At 40.0% G+C, this 18,481-nt stretch overlaps 1 protein-coding gene across 3 annotated transcripts in view; it reads left to right on the top strand.

Moving 5' to 3' along the window:
* Window positions 1-18,481, top strand: part of cdh18a (cadherin 18, type 2a) — a 247,947-nt gene that overhangs the window by 191,558 nt on the left and 37,908 nt on the right. Inside the window, exon 1 of one of the 3 annotated variants that reach the window (XM_037547685.1) lies at window positions 4,622-4,750. The exons of the other annotated variants lie outside the window; for them this stretch is intronic. Within the exon in view, the coding sequence (XP_037403582.1) occupies window positions 4,744-4,750 (7 nt within the window). The 5' untranslated portion in view covers window positions 4,622-4,743. Of the gene's footprint in view, window positions 1-4,621; window positions 4,751-18,481 lie in introns of those variants that run through there. 3 annotated transcript variants of the gene reach the window in all.

Below are 18,481 nucleotides of genomic sequence, written 5' to 3'. Positions count from 1 at the left end.
ATATAACAGGCAGAGTGTGTCCTGGTTTAAATTAGGTCTGACCGCACTGGACCCACTTTCCTAGAAACAATGTAGCACAATCTTTCCATTTTTTTCTCAGTGGTCATCACTGAGAGCACTGTGTTCACAGGGGTGTGTGTTATGTTGCAGTGCATTTGCATCAGAACACTGTTTTTCACATGTCAAACATGCCTGCTTGTTTTTTATTTGGCTGAATACCAGGGCTCTCTGTGTGTATCTTGATTGGGAACACAGTGTAAATGTGTATATTGTCGCAAATATTCTACGAAATATAAGCATCACTGATGGACACTCACAGTATGGGCAAAACAATGTACCACCATTTATGGCTACATGTTTTATTTGGGATTTACTAACCAACACTATGTCCAAAAGAGACCTGACACTTCTTAAAAAGAGACCAGGGACCTGACTCTTAATTAGCTTGTATACCCACCCAAAAACAGCATTACCTATGCAATAGGAGCATATGAGCCTTAGGTCACCGTGCAAGTGGGCTGTGAAGCAGTGGGACTATGTTCCTAGAAATGATAGAAGGCCGTCCAATTCTTTGGGATGAGTTGAAGTTATGTATGGGATCCATCCAAGATCAGTACCTGACCACAATAATGCTCCTGTGGCTGGATGCAATCAAATCCTCACAGGAGGGTTCTAACATTTAGTGTAAAGCCTTCCCAGAAGAGTGGAGGCTGTTGCTGCAGAAAGGGAGGACAAACTTTCTATTAATACACATCATTTCAGAAGAAATGCTGAATGGGCAGGTGTCTACAAACATTTGGACAGTGTATCAAAACACAGTTACAAGCCAACATAATTTGGGCCAATATTGTTTCATTTACTTTGAAAAAAAAAGAATAAAAAGACAAAGAATATTATACAGTAAAGAGTATCAATAAATGGTGAACCAATATTGTCATTTGTTGTGTGTAATTTGTATTGCAGTCTTCTACAAACAGCGCAGATACAGCTGGAGTGAAGGTGTTCTTCACCTCTTTCGCCCCTCATTGCTCACAAGCAGCTCAACACTGAGTCACATTTTACGTACAGATAATGCCGCCTGTGGAATGGCCCCTAGGGGCCCTGCACACATGAGGTTAAATCAATGAGATCAATCAGTGCTGTGACATGAAACATGCTTATAGAGACAATTACAAAGTAAACATTGTTTGAAGTGGTGGTACTGATGGGACCCAGACACCTGAAAGGGCATTTTCACGCGTGGGCCATTTCAGCGTCTAAAGTGGACGGACTCAGACCACTGAGCCATGGTTTCTTTCGCATATATGAACATGCCAAATGAGCTCAGACCCCTCTAACCAGCCCCAAAATGAACCGAACTAAGACCACCTCACCCCAGCCCTCATTAGCTTTGCTTTATGGTGAAGCCACCGTGTTTAGCAATTTAGCAGGTAAAAACAGACCAAGGATCATGTATAAGGTTCTACTAAGGATCAAGCCTGTTCGTGATCTGAGACAAGATCCTGATCATTTTAGAGTGGCCAATAGTAGAGCAGCAGGCGGGTCTGGTGGTTCTTCTCACCACCCGATAGGTCCGATTTATCAGAGAATGCAGCCCACTTTGAGAGCACCATGCAGTGGTGTGAAAGGGGTCCGAGTTCTAATGGAGCTGCGGTCCGAACAAGAAGTGGTCTGAGATTTCGAAGAACCATTTACATTGTGAACGCCTCGTGAACTGAGGTCATTTGCAGTTGGTTCCCTTCCAGGTTCACTTTAACAGAACTCAGTTCGGTTCTTTCAAAGCAAACCATATGTGAAAAGACTGAAAAGCTCAAAAAACTCAAAAAGCTCCCTCACAGAAGATTTAACATCAATCAGTTTCCAACATTTAAAAATAAATAAATAAAAATAACAACGACAAACAAAATCATTTCCCCGATTGGCCACTATTTATTCACTGTAAGCATTACATGTGAAACTCAAAAGGCCTATGTAGGGATGTACTTGCGTTGTGGACGTCTTGGTTCCTGTCACCACTGTAAATTAATCCGAGCAAATGCACCATTTCACAATCAACGGCTCCGAAGGGTCTGTTGAATACCGCAGACCTCACTGAAAAATCACTGGAATTCCCATTTAATAAACAATACATCGTGCAGGGTTAGTTTCTAGCATTGATTGGCCACTTCATTGACTATGCCACTGTGTATTGACAGTCTTTGTCCACCTTGTCAGGTTTATTTACCATACAAAACTTACAGACTGTAGTCCATGTGTTTCTCAGCATTCTTTAATAGCCCTCATTTGCCCTGTTCTTCAGTGGTCAGGACCCCCATGGACCCTCACAGAGCAGGTACTGTTTGGGTGGTGGATCATTCTCAGCACTGCAGTAACACTGACCTGTTGGTGGTGTGTTAGTGTGTGTTGCGCTGGTGTGAGTGGATCAGACACAGCAGTGCTGCTGGAGTTTTTAAACACTGCTGGACCGAGAAAAGTCGACCCACCAAAAACATCAAGCCAACAGCGTCCTGTGACCACTGATGAAGGACGAGAGGATGACCAACACAAACTGTGCAGCAGCAGATGAGCTGTCGTCTCTGACTACGAGGTGGACCGACAAGGTAGGAGGGTCTAATAAAGTGGACAGTGAGTGGACACACCACCACCACGTCAGAGTCACTGCAGTACTGAGATTGATCCACCACCCAAAGAGCACCTGCTCTGTGGTGGTCCTGTCGGGGGTCCTTACCATTGAAGTACAGGGTAAATGAGGGTACGCAGATGGACGGTCTGTAATCGTAGAACTACACAGTGCACCTGTATAGTAAGAGGAACTGATAAAATGGACAGTGAATGTATACACTGTAGAAGGAGGTGCGCTTCTTTTGAACAGCCATTCTGTGCTGTGGATTTATTGCACTCTGGAATCTTTAATGCTGCATTGTTGATCTCAAGCCCAATGAGCATGTGGATTTTCAACCTATTGATTACTCTAGGCTGTCAGAGTATAGACCGATATATTTTCTGACATGTGAGAACTCCTACACAGCTTCCAGCTGGATGAAATTGTAAAAAAAAATTGTGATTTTTCAAAAAAAAAAAAAAAAAAAGATTTTTTCTTTGTTGTTTTATGCCAGTGCTTCAGGGTCTCTGGGGTCCATTCCCACAGAAGCCTATTATCAGTTTGTAACGATTTCATCCCAAGCTGTAGCAGAGCCCTGGCTAGTGGATTCTTAAAGACCGAAGCTAAGGGGTCAGTAATCCCCCGCTGGTCACTTTTGTTCTGTTCTCTATTCCTGTCTTTTTCTGGGTTCCTTCAGCTTATGGTTATCATACGGCTGTGTTTCTCTGCAGTAAGAGTTAAATATCATAGTTGAGGCCAGACGAGTTTGAGTTCTGTCATATTTGTACGTTTCAACAAGGCTGATTCATTCTGACCAGTGTGTTTTCTGCTTCAAAAGCTTTTTCAGGCCCAGGGCAGTGTGTCTGTGTGTGCGTATGTGTGTAGGCTTGCATGTGCTTGTGGGTTTTTGTGTGTGCGTGTGTGAACGGAAGCATGCATGTGCACGTGAGTGTATGTGCAAGCATTCACATGTGTCACTGCGTGAATCACCCTCATACAATCACACACTGCAGGAAAAAGGAGGTAGTTCTGATGATGGCAGAATCTCCCGTGCTTTTGATGCCGTCAGTGGAGCTGAATGAGCTTTAATGCAGAGATACTTTATTCATGGACCTTCTAGCTAGTGCTATGATGTGTATGATATTCAATATCAATCACAATATTTAATCAATAGAACGTGAGAGGGAGTGTGCTATTGTGAAATAACATCACATGTGATTTGGTCGTGGGCACAAGCCGAAGGCGAGTGGCGTAGATCGTTACAGCCGTGATGTTATTCGCAATAACACACAACCTCGATGTCGGAGCAATGAGCTCTGTTCACTCGCAGCACAGCTGGCAGTTCGTTCTCCATTTCCTTACACTAAATTCCCAAATGGTCATCACCGCTGAGTCAGATTTATGGCTCAGTCTGATTTGGTCCGACTCTGAAGATCAGTGGTGTTGGGTTCATTTCTGGCTGATTCCAGGTTGTTTAACTGATCTTCTGCCGACTGAAAAGCTGCTCAGTGGTGACAACAGTTTGGGAATTTAGTGGAGTCTCATCTTCAGAGTCTGACCAAATCAGTTGTCGGTCAAATGTGATCTTAAATGTATCCGTTTTCTGTTTGTAGCAAAGGTAGAAATAAAAACGTTCAAATGGCTTGAGGGTGTCCTATCAAAAGTTGTTGCTTAGCAACGGCGTCTTAATGGAGTGATACAGTTTTTGTGGGAAAAACATGGTGTTATGGCAAAATATCAGCACGGTGAGAACGCTTCTCAAACAATCAGCTTGCCAACTAACTGTTGTAAAATTCCCAAATACATCACATGGTCTGACCAGGGCGGCACGGTGGTGTAGTGGGTAGTGCTGTTGCCTCACAGCGAGGGGGGCCTGGGTTCGATTCCCTGGCCGGGTGACCGGGGTTCCTCTCTCTGTGGAGTTTGCATGTTCTCCCTGTGTCTGTGTGGGTTTCCTCTGGTTTCCTCCCACAGTCCAAAGACATGCGGTCATGCCAATTGGGTATGCTAAATTGCCCCTGTGTGTGAGTGTCTGTCTGCCCTGCGATGGACTGGCGACCTGTCCAGGGTGTATCCTGCCCGATGATCGCTGGGAGAGGCACCCCCCTGCGAACCTGACGGAGAAGCGGTTTAGAAAATGGATGGATGGTATGACATTATTATTTGATACACATAGGACCAGATTCATAAAATGCACAGCCAGGTTTGGTGATACATTAGGAGCAAATAGTGTCAGAGTAACACTATTGCACATTCATAAACAGGGATTACTCACACGTTTTACCGCTTTACCACTGGGAGGCTTTGCCACATTTTTCCTTCATTTCACATGCGCTAATAGCAATTCATAACATGACACAATCCCATGAAAATTAACGCTGATGGCAGTTTTCCCAGTAAACCTTGTAACAGCTGCTGTAGGACTACACGAGGTGGAAGACTTGCTCAAGCAGTATTTCATATTGGCAGATTTATCTGGCACTGTGCTCGAAATGATCTCTTTTTCTTGCATTAAATTTAATATTTCACAAATCCCCCCTTCTGTGTGTGAAAAGTAGGTTTAGCTTGGGATCCACATAATTAAAGAGTAATTTGAGATGTTGAGGTTATAATTATAAGTTTGAATTATTATACTGCAAGCAGTTTTAACACTTTTTTAATACCTTTTGATTTTTCAGTTTTCAATGGATTTTACAAGTAAATTCATTTTCCATGAAAATTGTTAATTACTAACTACTTCTTACTTATACTAATTTGTTTTCTTACTGCTATTTAATAATTAAAATGTACTATAGTGTCATTTTAACATGTGCAAATTGAATTCCTGATATTAATTATGAAATATTTGCTACTTGAAATTCCATTTTCACATGTGAAAAATGAAATCCAGAGATCAAGAAAAGCTAAAATGGATCAGCCAGCAATGCCAACAACATTCTTCTGCAATCATATCTATATTAAATAACATGATATCATTCAATGGTTTAAACATTAATGCTTATGTTCATATGTTCAGACTGGAGTTTGATTCCCTGCCTGGGCAAGGACACCTCACTATATCAAAAATTGTCCTTGGGCAAGACTCCAAAAGCTACATTTGCCCAAGTTGCTCTGGATAGGAACGTTTGCCAACTTATTATACAAAGGGAATGGGAATACTGGGAATGGGAATGGGAATACTAGGGTCATACTATGGTTTGCATGAAATAAATCCTTAAGTGAGCAATTTTTTAAACCTGCAGTAGTTGAGTTTTTGCTGTCAATAGGTGCTGTAAGCCATCACTGAGCACAGGCCTAGCTAGAGATAAATCTACCCAGAATTGGGCTACAAAACAGGAATGATGGAGCTCCATGTAATACTCTTGGGATTAGTTGGAGAGGCAAGAATTAATCTAACATCAATGCCTGGCCTCTCTTATGGTTTTGTGGCTGAGTGCAATAAAATCCTCACCGCAATGTTCCAGCATTTAATCTAAAGCCTTCCCAAGGGTCTTTACTGCAGCAAAGTGGGGACAACCTCCCCATTAATAACTTTGATTTCAGAAGAAAGGTTGGATATATGTTTTCAAGATAATCTCAAGGAATCAGCAAAAGATGTGCATTACAGTTTAACCATGTTTTTGTCATTTAGTAACACCATTCGAACTAAAAGTCACTATCGCTGCATATATAGTAAAGCACGTTACAAAGAACTGCATAGATAATATATCTCCCAGCATTTTCAGTCCTTCCGACTGTGGTTAGAGCAAACTGCACTTGTCTATGTGTGAGTAAGCAGCAGTGGGGCTTTTTCAGAGAGTGCACAGCCTCTTCTAAGCCATTCTGCATTTACATTCAGCTGTTGCCCAAAGCAACTTACATTAGCAACATGAAAAGTGAGCTCCCTGGAGCTAGACGGGGTTAAGAGCTGTGCTTATGGGCACAACAGTCACTGGCTGAGATTGAGCCCATGGCTTTTCAAGCTAATGTTTCTACTGCGGAGTATCATGAAAATTTAGATAAGATTCGTATTGCAAATTAACAACATGATGTCTTACATATATTGGAACACTTTACAGCTTCTCTGTTCTGTTCAGTACAGCAGGCACTGCTATTTTAATATTTAAAAAAAATGTACTCAAATTTCATTCAATACTTTCTAAACCAGTGGTCTCCAACACTGGTCCTGTAGAGCTCCCTTCCTGCAGAGTGTAGTTGCAACCTGTATCTGATAAGCTGCCCAAACTTTATTTAACTCTAATACATCTGATCCTGCCACGCATAGACTTGGGAAGAGGTTGATTAGCTTGAGCACTTGTGGCAAATTGTGGTTGGAACCTGGCTGTGCAGGAAGGTGGATCTCCAGGACCAGGGCTGGAGACCACAGTGCTAAACTAAAGAATGATTAAGATTAAGAGACCCTTATTAGTCCCACAACGGGGAAATTTCACCTCCGCATTTAACCCATCTGTGAAGTGAAACACCACATACACTCTAGTGAGCACACACACACTAGGGGGCAGTAAGCACACTTGCCCAGAGCGGTGGGCAGCCCAATCCGCAGCGCCCGGGGAGCAGTTGGGGGTTAGGTGTCTTGCTCAAGGACACCTCAGTCATGTGCTGTCGGCTCTGGGGATCGAACCGGTTTTCCGGTCACAAGGCTGGATCCCTAACCTCCAGCCCATGACTGCCCCCAGTCCCCCCATGTTTTGCTAATATTAAACTATAAATTATTAAACTTACATGTCTATAATCAGACGGTGTAGCATAGTTGGAAAAATCACTGTAAAAGACTGGGGTTTGATTCCCTGCCTGGCCAAGAACACCATGCTACACCAATAACTGTCCTTGGGTAAGACTCCAAAAGCTACATTTGTCTAAGCTACTCTGGATAACGTTTGCCAACCGTAGATGTATTATTACACAATATACTGCCCTATTTCACTTGAATTCACCTTCCGGAATTTTAAACAGTGTTGAGTTATAACGGTATGAGAGATCTGAGTGATACTGATACTGCCAAAAAGTTCACTTAAAATGTGCCAAAAAGGATTCTTTGCATGTTGCCTTGCACTCTAAAATATAATAATTGCTCTAATTTATTTTTTTTGTGTGTTTATTTTACTCAGTTGTTAAAATGACTAATACAAATGTAGTAACATCTATTATATCTGTGTATTATATCTACTACAAGTGCCGCTCTGTAGGCGACCCTGCCAGTCTGCAGTGATAGAAGAGGAGGGTAAAGTTCAGCTCCTCACTGTTGGGCTTTAGTTACATTTAGGGGATCATACACCTTCAAAGAGGGGAGATATGACAATTATTTATTATTGCCCACTATGCTTTTATTATAGCCTCCAGAATCCCTTGTAGAAAAGGACTCGATCTTCCAGAATCCTCTGGGAGATCATGTGACATCACAGGTGACACAACGCCCTTATCAGCGCTCCAGGTCTCTGGAATATTGATGAGCATCACCTGGGTGATGCACGTGGGATGGTATATAGCCCGGGCTATAGCTTAGAGACTATGTATGGATAGAGTATGGATTCACCTCGTGTTGATTTACTGAGCGGATTTTCTGTAGTCATATCTTCCGTGTATGACCTGTTGCTATTCGCTTTCTGTTTATGCTCCTTCTGCTCCTTCTGTGTTTACTGCTTTCTCTGATTTTTGGATTTGAACTCGGCCTGTTTTTGTGACCACGACTTGGACTCAAGTTTATATCAGTAAAAGCCCTTTCGATAACAATCATCTCCAAGCGTCTGACTGTGCTGGAATCCTTACACCCACCCCTAATTGTTGCATGACATGAAGCTGAAGTCAGATATTCACCAGCTTCTTGTTTGAATTTTCATGTTCCACCTTAAATAATGCAGCAGTTACATTCTGCCGCTTCAGGCATCAGACCAGCTGTACTATTTAAGCTGGAACGGGAAATTTAGCTAGTTATCTATTTATTCATTAACGGAGACATCAGAATACTACTAAAAATGTATGTGCTTGTTTATAATAGATTAAAACAGCAATGAAAAAATAATAGCTGGTTATTGTTCATTTTTAACGGGGAAAATTCTCACATTTCTGGGTTTCTTTGGTCTCTTGTTCAGCCATTTTGCCTTTTTTTTCGATTTTTCTCACTCTTTGAGTGCGTCTGAAAAACTTTAATTTGGAGGGCATGTAGCCCTAACACTTCACCTCATCCTTCTATCTCAACAAAAATCCAGGACACCCTACCCCTGTAAGTGTGCAAAACAGAAGGCTAAGGGCTAAGTAGTAGGGAAGAGATGTGACATGGGATTGAGCCTATAGCTCATATATCACTGCTGTCAGAAGAAAACCTTGTATCTCCATTTTTGTCATTATCCATTTTTTTGGCATCATTTGAAAAAGCCTGCTATTATGTATATTGTATGTTAATTTCATGTTAAATCTACTAAAAGAAATCCAAATACTAAAGGAAGTCCAAAATGACTTGGAAAAACATCTGGTTCCATAGACTTACATGGAAAGAAAAGTTTTTTTTTTCCTTCTCCTGTAAAGTTACCATTTTGGATATATGAGGTTTTGTTCCCACAACAGCGATACATATAGTTATATAAGCTTATACTTGTTAAGTAATTCCATTTTTGAGGCAATATGTGTGCATAAGTAAAGTCTAGTTTACAGTACAGAAGAAACACCTTTCAATGGGTGTTACTGTTGTAAATGTGTTGTGGGAGCACGAAAAACCTCCGATTTCAAGGTTTAAATAATCTTCACATGATGTAAAGTGTTAATCTCGTACATGTTCTGTTAAAACTCGCAGGTTCTTTAATGCTTTAAACATTTCTTTTTCCTTTCTAACATGGTTCATTAGTGCTTTACTGTCAGTCTGTCATGCCCTGTCTTCTGCAAATTTCTTGAGTTTGTGAAAACCTGTACTCTGTGTGCCACCTTTGGTGCTATGGGGAGCGAGAATAACAGGATCTATGCCCAAAAAGGCTTGAAAACTGGCAGCCTATTCTGGATCCAAGATGTGTGGCACCATCTGTTAGACTGTCATAAACTTAAAAATATACAGAGTCTTTAATGTATGATGCTGGAAACTTGGAAATACAGAATAAAGAACATACAACAGTAAGGATGAAGAGAGCAGAATAAAGGAAAAACAAAATAAACCACACACATATATATATATATATATATATATATATATATATATATATATATATATATATATATCAAATTATATGGAAGCAAAATCATCTGGCATCACTCAAACCTGGAATCATGACTTGTGTATGAAACTTGCTAGACTTTTTAAAGTTTTTAAGGAATATTTACACCTTCACACTCATTGATTTCTTGGTCCCACTTTACATTCTCTCTAGTAACTGTGTAGTTACACATGCATAATATATGCAACACATGTGTATCAACTTCAGTTTTGCCTCGTGTAATTACACAAGTGGATCTTCTACACAGCTTTTCTGTAGTGTTAAAGATACACTTTAAAACAAGTGGACAGTTCCTGTGTAGTTATTATGTAGGTACTGTGTAATAATGGAGTGGTAATATAGAATTTGCTTTGGGTTTAATTCAACACATTAATTCTTCTTCTTCTTTCGGCTGCTCCCTTTAGGGGTCGCCACAGCAGATCATCTGCCTCCATCTTGCCCTATCCACTGCCTCCTCTACTTTCACACCAACCATCTCCATGTCCACCTTTACTACATCCATAAACCTTCTCTGAGGTCTACCTCTTCTCCTTCTACCCGGCAGCTCCATCTCCAACATTCTTTGCCCAATATATCCACTATTCCTCCTCAACACATGTCCAAACCATCTCAACCTGGCCTCTCTGGCTTTATCTCCAAACTGCTCCACCTTCACTGTCCCTCTGATCTGCTCATGTCTAATCTTGTCCATCCTTGTCACACCCAACGAAAATCTCCGCCACCTCCAGCTCAGCCTCCTGTCTTTTAGACAGAGCCACAGTCTCCAAACCGTACATCATAGCAGGATGCATGACTGTCTTGTAAACCTTCCCTTTCACTCTTGCTGCTATCCTTCTGTCACACATCAGCCCTGACATCCATCTCCACCCACTCCATCCTGCCTGCACCCTCTTCTTCACCTCTTTTCTACACTGTCCATTGCTCTGGATGGTTGACCCAAGATATTTGAAGTCATCCAACTTACTCAACACATTAATTAATGTCATAAAATTTCCATGTTAAGATAAGTGGACACTTGCTGTTCTTAATGGTTTAAAGTTGATCTGGTTACAACATCACCGCATTAGCGGCATAAATGCTAGATAAAAGTCAGGAAAGCTGGCAGATACAGTGCAAGTAATGTCTTAATGTCAGGTATTACACACTTCCTTTCACCGCTGGAAAAAAGAAACCTTCTGAAAAAACTAAGGTTCAGTCTGTTTACAGATGTTATTACATTTGTTATTACTCTTGTGTAATTACATAAAAGGGAATAGGCTGTTACAACTATTAAGATAATTACACAAGGTCTATGTCTGTAATCTGTAACAGTGACTTAATCATTAGTAGTTACATTGTTGTTGCAATGTAACTACACAGTTATTACACTTGGTCTAAAAAGGGACCCATTTCTTTTTTTAAACATGATTCTTTAGGCAACTAAAAGTGTTATCTCCATGCCAATGCTCAAAGAACCATTTGTGGAATATTTTTAAGAGTGTGCAAAAAGCCAAAACCAGTTAGGAGCGTGTATTTAAGACGGTGTGTGATGATTTCAGCAGTAACTTATGGCTATAAAATTCCATTCTTAGCCCCAGAAGCCTTATAGCTCCAACTATAAACTAAACTAGAAGCAAACCCTAGAGACCCTGTTAGCTGACCAAGTATAACCGGGATAAGGGGGAAATTGTGTTAGTGTTTTTTGGACATAATTTTTTTTTATCTTCTGTATTACAATCAAAATAACAATGCATGCACCTCGTGTGTTTATAAGTGGATAAAAAAAACACATTTACCTCCATAACTCATCCCACCTCATACCCCTGCCAGTGCCGTTCACGGGCTAGCACACCTGACAGTGGCGTGCAGACCGCTGATCTGAAGCGAGAGCTTTTCAAAAACAGGTTAACCACTCGACGGTCCTCTCCTAGCGCCAGGAGAAAGGCTCGGCCCTTTCCTGCATCACTGTCCTGCCCTGTTTGGCTCTTTTCCTTTCTGCCTGAGTGTTTGTTGCTTGTAGCGCAAAGCTGAGACTGTTTAACATGAACATTTTTTCCTTTTTGCGCTCCGTTGTCTGTTGAAATCCCATGCCTTGGCAGGTGGGATCTGCTGTGGATGTGCCGGGTGAAATCTCTGTGGCATTCTCTGGGGCAGAGCGCTACCATGGGTTTATGTGTTCTGGCGGACTGAGGTATCTGTTTGCATATTTTTCCAGACAAAAAAATGTCTTTCAAATTTTCATGCTGAAATTCATTCCTCTCATCCTGTTTGCATACCGCACCACAGTGTGTGTGTTTAAGCGGCTATACACTTGTTTTTGTGTCTCTATGCTTCTGCATACAGCTGACATTGCTTATTATATTAGTTATGGATCAAAATCTGAGTCAGCGCATGCATATGTTGATTAGGTTTCGACTACATTAGGTCCTCTTCCCTACCTTTGCTTCTTCTTTTTCGCATTATATTATCGCCACTGCCATAGGGGTGCCATAAACAGTCATGATCTACAACCTGCAGCAGTGAGATGCAAAAAGTTTGGGACTAAGGATATTTTTGGGAGTGTTTTGGCTGCATTAACTCTGCCATCTGTCTTCAAAATATGGGCGTGTAAGTTGTGATCGAGCAGCTTCGTGCCATCATGCTTTCAGTCTTTCTTTGCCACTGACGGCATGTAAAAAATACGTTCAGAGATTCTGATTTAAAATGATCGAACAATTGGAGCCCAATATAGAAATATGTCCACATATGCAGTCGTGACTGACGCGGCTTTTTTCTGAATTTCTACAAACACCATTTCATTTTATAGTAAATGAGTTTGGGCTGGTTTATGTTTATGAATAGAGGCCTACAGATCAACATAGTAAAGGAGCTCATCTGTGATCCTGAGTTTAAAGCCAGTTTTTATTCAACTTAAACTTGGAACTAAGTTGTAAATAAATCTGAAACTGAAACTTTGCTTGTGTGTAAAAAGTGATTTCAGAGCCACTCGGTTCTCCCTGATGGAACCTGTTTACCTTCAGTGTTTTGTGCTTCTGATCATTTTAATAGACGTCAGCGTCACTAATTAATGATGTTCTATTAAAACACTGGTTTACCAAGAGAGACGCTGGAGGACTTTCACCTGAAATGAGTTCATGAAGCCAGTCTGGTTATAAAAATGATAACAGGACATCAGAGCCGTAATTACTCTTTTAGTACTTTTACTTTATACTTAAGTACATTCAGGTACATGATTTGTGTACTTTGTCCACCTCTGATTTTTTTTACCTTGTCCCATTTCTCGTTCAGCTGTTTGGGTATGTTATGCAATTTAGAAAAAAACCAAAGATAGCTGCGGAAAAATGACCAAAGAAACTCACAAACGTTTCTTTCAAATGTTCAAATGTTAACAACCACAAAAAAAAAGATGACAACCATTGTCATTATCATAGCTTAATGTTGTTACAGTGTATTATGATCCTTTTCTTCATAACAAACATAAAAAATCCCCATGTATGCTGATGTCAGTTGTTCGCTAGCTAAATTTCCCATTCCACCTTAAATGGCGAGGCACCAGAATGTAACTACACCATTGAATATCTGACTTCGGCTTCGGCGATAATAAATAATCATGGTATCCCCCTCTTTGAAGACATCCTAAATGTGAAGTTACTGAACTTTACCCTCCTCTGCTGTCAATGCAGGCTGGCAGGGTCGCCTACAGGGCATCTCTAGTAACTGTTAATGAAGTAATGGTCGTTTGAGGGTCACATTTCATAGGGAAGATTTCAGCGTAGTGGCATAGCCAGAATTTTAGGAGGGGTAGTTGCAGGTTGGGGGGCCAGCTAGCCAATATTAAGGCCCAGAGACATTTCTATAGTGGGAATGATGGCCACCTAAACAGTTTTATACCGTTTCTGTTTGTGGGAGAGGAAAATCAGAAGTAAACACAGCACACAGTTGTTCATTTTGCATTGACTTTAAGAAAACACAGCAAGTGAAGATGAGTTATCCAGAGTTCTGCCTTTTCCAGCATTAGGAGTAGCTCAAATTGTTTATAATGGAAGTTCTCACCATATGGAAAAATAGTGGAACATGCTGATGCTGTGTTTATAGGTTGGTATCAGAAAAAAAGGCGCTTTCCACAGTTTTTGTGCAACTGGCAGCAGTATGGAAACGTAAATTTTGCCATGGTAATAGCATATGGCAAAAACTTGGAATGATCTACGTATAGCTTTGTCACTTTCTTTATTTATTTAAATTTAAGTTAAGTGATACTTTATTAATCCCACAAATGGGGAAATTCCTCCTCTGCATTTAACCCATCCCTGAAGTGAAACACCACATACACACTAATGAATACACACACACACACAGTGAGCACACTTGCCCGGAGCGGTGGGCAGCCCTATCCAAGGCACCCAGGGAGCAGTTGGGGGTTAGGTGTCTTGCTCAAAGACACCTCAGTCATGTGCTGTTGGCACTGGGGATCGAACCGGCGACATTCCGGTCACAGGTTAAACACAGGTTAAACCTTCAGGGTGCACGAAAACAGCACCTTTGATTATATGTTTTGTATGATTTCCACTAGCATCAGATAACTGGTTCTTCAACATTTAGAAATCATATCATTTAAGAGCGTCATATCATGTACATACGTTATGTATTATGTATATATTGTACAGTACTGCTCAAATTTCTGGGGTCAGTATCATAGTTATTATTGTAAGTCAGTAATTACTCATACAGTGTAGATTGAAGTGCTATAAACAAGCGCTATAAAAAGTCACAGTGCACCAGCGAGCTGGAATTCACTACAGGAAACACTAAAACTCGGCTCACTGGTGTCACTCAGTCATTTTACACTTTTAATATCAAACCCCTTCAGACAGCCTGTACCTGTTTTATTTCATCTTATTTATTCTTAACTTTTATTATTATTATTATTATTATTATTATTATTATTATTAATCTCTTATCTTCTTCTGATCTTAATCTCTGATCAATTAATCAATCCCTATTTCTCTAAATGCTCAGCTACAATGACAATGAGGGTTGCCCTCAATGTACTTCTGAGTCAAAATAAAGGTTGATTGTTTGATTGATTGATTGATTGATTGATTGGTTGGTTGATTGATTGGTTGATTGATTGAACTCAAACCAGTACCTTATTCACAGTTTATCGTATTTTGGGAACAACATAAAATTAGAACATGGTAAAAAATATGGAAATTAAATAATGTGATAATTATCCATTTGTTGGAATAACAATCTAATCAGCACATACATCATTAAAACTATAACGTGGAGGGGCACTAGATCAGGAATGTCCCAATATTACTAATTGGAAGAAATATCCCAATTATTCTGTCAATTAATCGACTAATAGATAAATAAACAAGTAAGATAAAAAAAGTTTTTAACAAAGGCCAAACATAGCTTTTCAAAAATGCCACAACATTTTGTCGTAAAAAGATGACGATGAACTGCACAGGAATAAAGTTTCTACACAGGTACGTTTTTCATTTATCAAGGTAATTTCAATGTAAATGTGTCCTCAAAGGTACAACAGTGGTTTTAAGGTGCAACTGTGTACCTTTAATAGTTTCCTTTTTTCTCCAGGTAAAAAGTACATATTTGTCCCTTTACATAACCGAATGTTTTAAAACAGAACAATAAAATAAAAAGCCTGGAGAGGACACGGGGTGTGTGGAGTCAGTACATCATAGAAAATATCATTTCAGTGGATTATGATAGTTATTTTCCCTGACTAAAGGTTCTGAGATTTATTCTTTAGGGTTCCATCCCAGTGACAGGAGGTGAACTGCCCCGGTGGCAGTTTAGCACCTCTATTTCTGAGAGTGTAGGAAGCTCTTCCAAATATTGAGCTTTGGAGATGTGGGGGAAAAAAAAAACATCCCTGCCGATTCCTTTGAAAAACTGAAAGCGAGTCTCCTGAAAAGAGAGAAAGCACAGTGTGGACACACTTAACACTGGAAAATGTGATTTATATTTAGCTGTTATTTTATAACTGGTGTGTTTCGGGTGAATTATTAAATAAAGGGATGCTGGTCTTTAAACCTTCTTCAATTCTGTATTTTAATTAATTTTTTTAAACCTGAGTGATAAGATTAAAGTCCTACTGCTGTATAACTGGATATCGGCGCAGTCTGAGAAGCCTTGTCCCGGCAGAACTGCAGCACCTCGGAGAATTTATGATGCACTTCTTCATTCAATGTTATGGATGCATTTTAAGGGAGCCCTCTGAAGGCTGTGTTTCATATCTTTCAAGGTTGTATAGTCAACTGTAAAATGATGAAAAAGGAAGGCTGGCTAACCTTGGCTTTGAAACTCTGGCAACATAATATATTAGAGCGATACAAGAGGCAGACTCTTGGTAAATTGAACATGCTTTATGGGGCTGTGTAAGGAGAAGCATTCCTACAGTCGGAATTTCTGCACTTTTACACATTCTTTTGACACTGAATTTTATCAGCTGGCTACTTAACCAAAATCTGATCCCAGATAAATGGAGTGTGCATGCAACCCAAGGCTCTAATACTGGCTTTGCCTTTAGGAATAATGACTGCAGCCACGCGTTTCCTACAGCTATTGATCGGCGTGTCACCCTGCTGGGGTGGAATTTTTGGCGGTCTCACCAAGCAGAACTGTTTTAGCTCCATGGCATTTGAATGGCTCGTTTCAAGTCCTGCCATGGTGTCTCAGCAGCGCTGCGCTTTTGTTTTGGGTCCAGGATTAGGTCATTCAGAAACTTTAGACTTTTCTTCTTGTTGTGCACATCTGAAGACTCGTTGTGTTTTGAAGCATTGTCCTGCTGGGTGATCCTCAACTGGACCTCAGCTTCAGTAAAATATTCTTCTGAAAGCAAGGCAGCCAGGTTTTGATTGGACCCCAACTGATACGGAAACTGAAATTGTAAGGAGCTAAAAGATCTGATAACCAGCAGTATCAGTCAAAATAATTCACTAAGATCAAAACAGAAACAGAGTTTTAGGTAAATAGTGCTTTAAAGTGTCAACTGTAAAATGTTAATGATTTTCATCACTTCTGAATGGAAACATTGCATACACTTAAATTAAAATCAGAAACCTGTGGTGGACAAAGTACACAAATCATGTACTTGAGTTAAAGTCGAGACCCCCAAGGTAAAATATTCCTCCAGTAAAAGTAGAAGTTCCTCCCTTTAGACCTCCACTTGAGTAAAAGTACTAAAGTATTTACCTTCAAATGTACTTAAGTATAAAGTAAAAGTACTAAAAGAGTAATTCTGGCTCTGATGTCCTGTTATCATTTTTATAACCAGACTGGCTTCATGAACTCATTTCAGGTGAAAGTCCTCCAGCGTCTCTCTTGGTAAACCAGTCTTTTAATAGAACGTCATTAATTAGTGACGCTGACGTCTATTAAAATGATCATAAGCACAAAACACTGAAGGTAAACAGTTTCCATCAGGGAGAACTATTATTTCTATATTGTGTTCTATTTACACAAAGTTAGGTTAGTTCATCATTTATGTTGAAATACACTGTTAGAAATAAAGGTACCATGCAGGTACATGATTCGTTCATCAAGGTACAAACAGTGCATTAAATACAGTAAATAACCTTTTCCTAGTGGAAAAGTAGATATTTGTATCTTTTTATAAACTAATGTTTTAAAACAGAACAGTAAAATTAAAAGCCTGGAGGCGAGGCGGGGCGGGGTGTGTGGAGTCAGTACATCTTAGAAAATATAATTTCAATGGATTATGGTTCAGTTATGTTCCCTGACTAAAGGTACTGAGATGGACCCCTGAGGGTCCTACCCCAGTGATAGTGTCATACCTTTTTTTCTGAAAGTATAGACACAAAACTTTACGCTGCTGCACTGACGTTGAAACGTGTGCTGCACTGGATCGGCATGTCCAACAGGTCAAAACCAGCTCTAAACAAAGTGACCGCTGGGCCCTGATTGGTGGTCTGGCTTTGCGCTTCTTTCGTTTTAACATGTTACGTTTTTATACACACAGAAACCAAAAGGAACGACAGATTTCTCAAAATGTAGGAGGAAAAAGTCGGATATTAGACTCTGAAATGTAGTGGAGTGAAAGGAAAAAGTCGCCCAGAACGGAGAAACTTCAGTACAGATACACCAAAAATACTAAAGTACAGAAACTAATTACATTTACTTTGTTACTGTCCACCACTGTCAGAAACGTATGAAGCTTTAGATTATTCAAACATATCTGCATGGAGAGCAAGGTTGGTTTTGTTTGCCTGTTTGCCCTTTTTTTTGCAGCAACCCCCATCAGTTTTTGATATCATAACATGTTTTCTTCAACCTAACTAATGTTTGATTTGGTTGCATCCAACCAAACTTTGGTCTTCAGACTAGCTCACGAGACATCAACTGCCATTTTTATTTGTTTTTATGTTTATTTGTAATAAATATACAGTGCATTTATGAGCAAATGTAGGATGAGTGCCAAGATAAGTGGTTTTAAATATTATGCTTAGACTTGGACCTTTGCATGCTTCTATAAATTAGAAAATCTAATTGAATTGAATTGAATTTAACATTCCTATATAATTAAATGCTTATAATTAGTAGGTTAAGATGTATGCAAAGTCATTTAGAGTGGTTTGAAGTGAAATTTGAATTTAAATGCTCAAAGCAGTGGTGATAGGAGCCAGACATCTGAAGCATCTCATGCATCTGGATG

The sequence above is a fragment of the Pygocentrus nattereri genome, chromosome 19, assembly GCF_015220715.1.
Source record: "Pygocentrus nattereri isolate fPygNat1 chromosome 19, fPygNat1.pri, whole genome shotgun sequence".
Lineage (NCBI taxonomy): Eukaryota > Metazoa > Chordata > Actinopteri > Characiformes > Serrasalmidae > Pygocentrus > Pygocentrus nattereri.
Note: the sequence above shows the minus strand (reverse complement) of the source record. Positions and strands in the feature narration are given on the sequence as shown.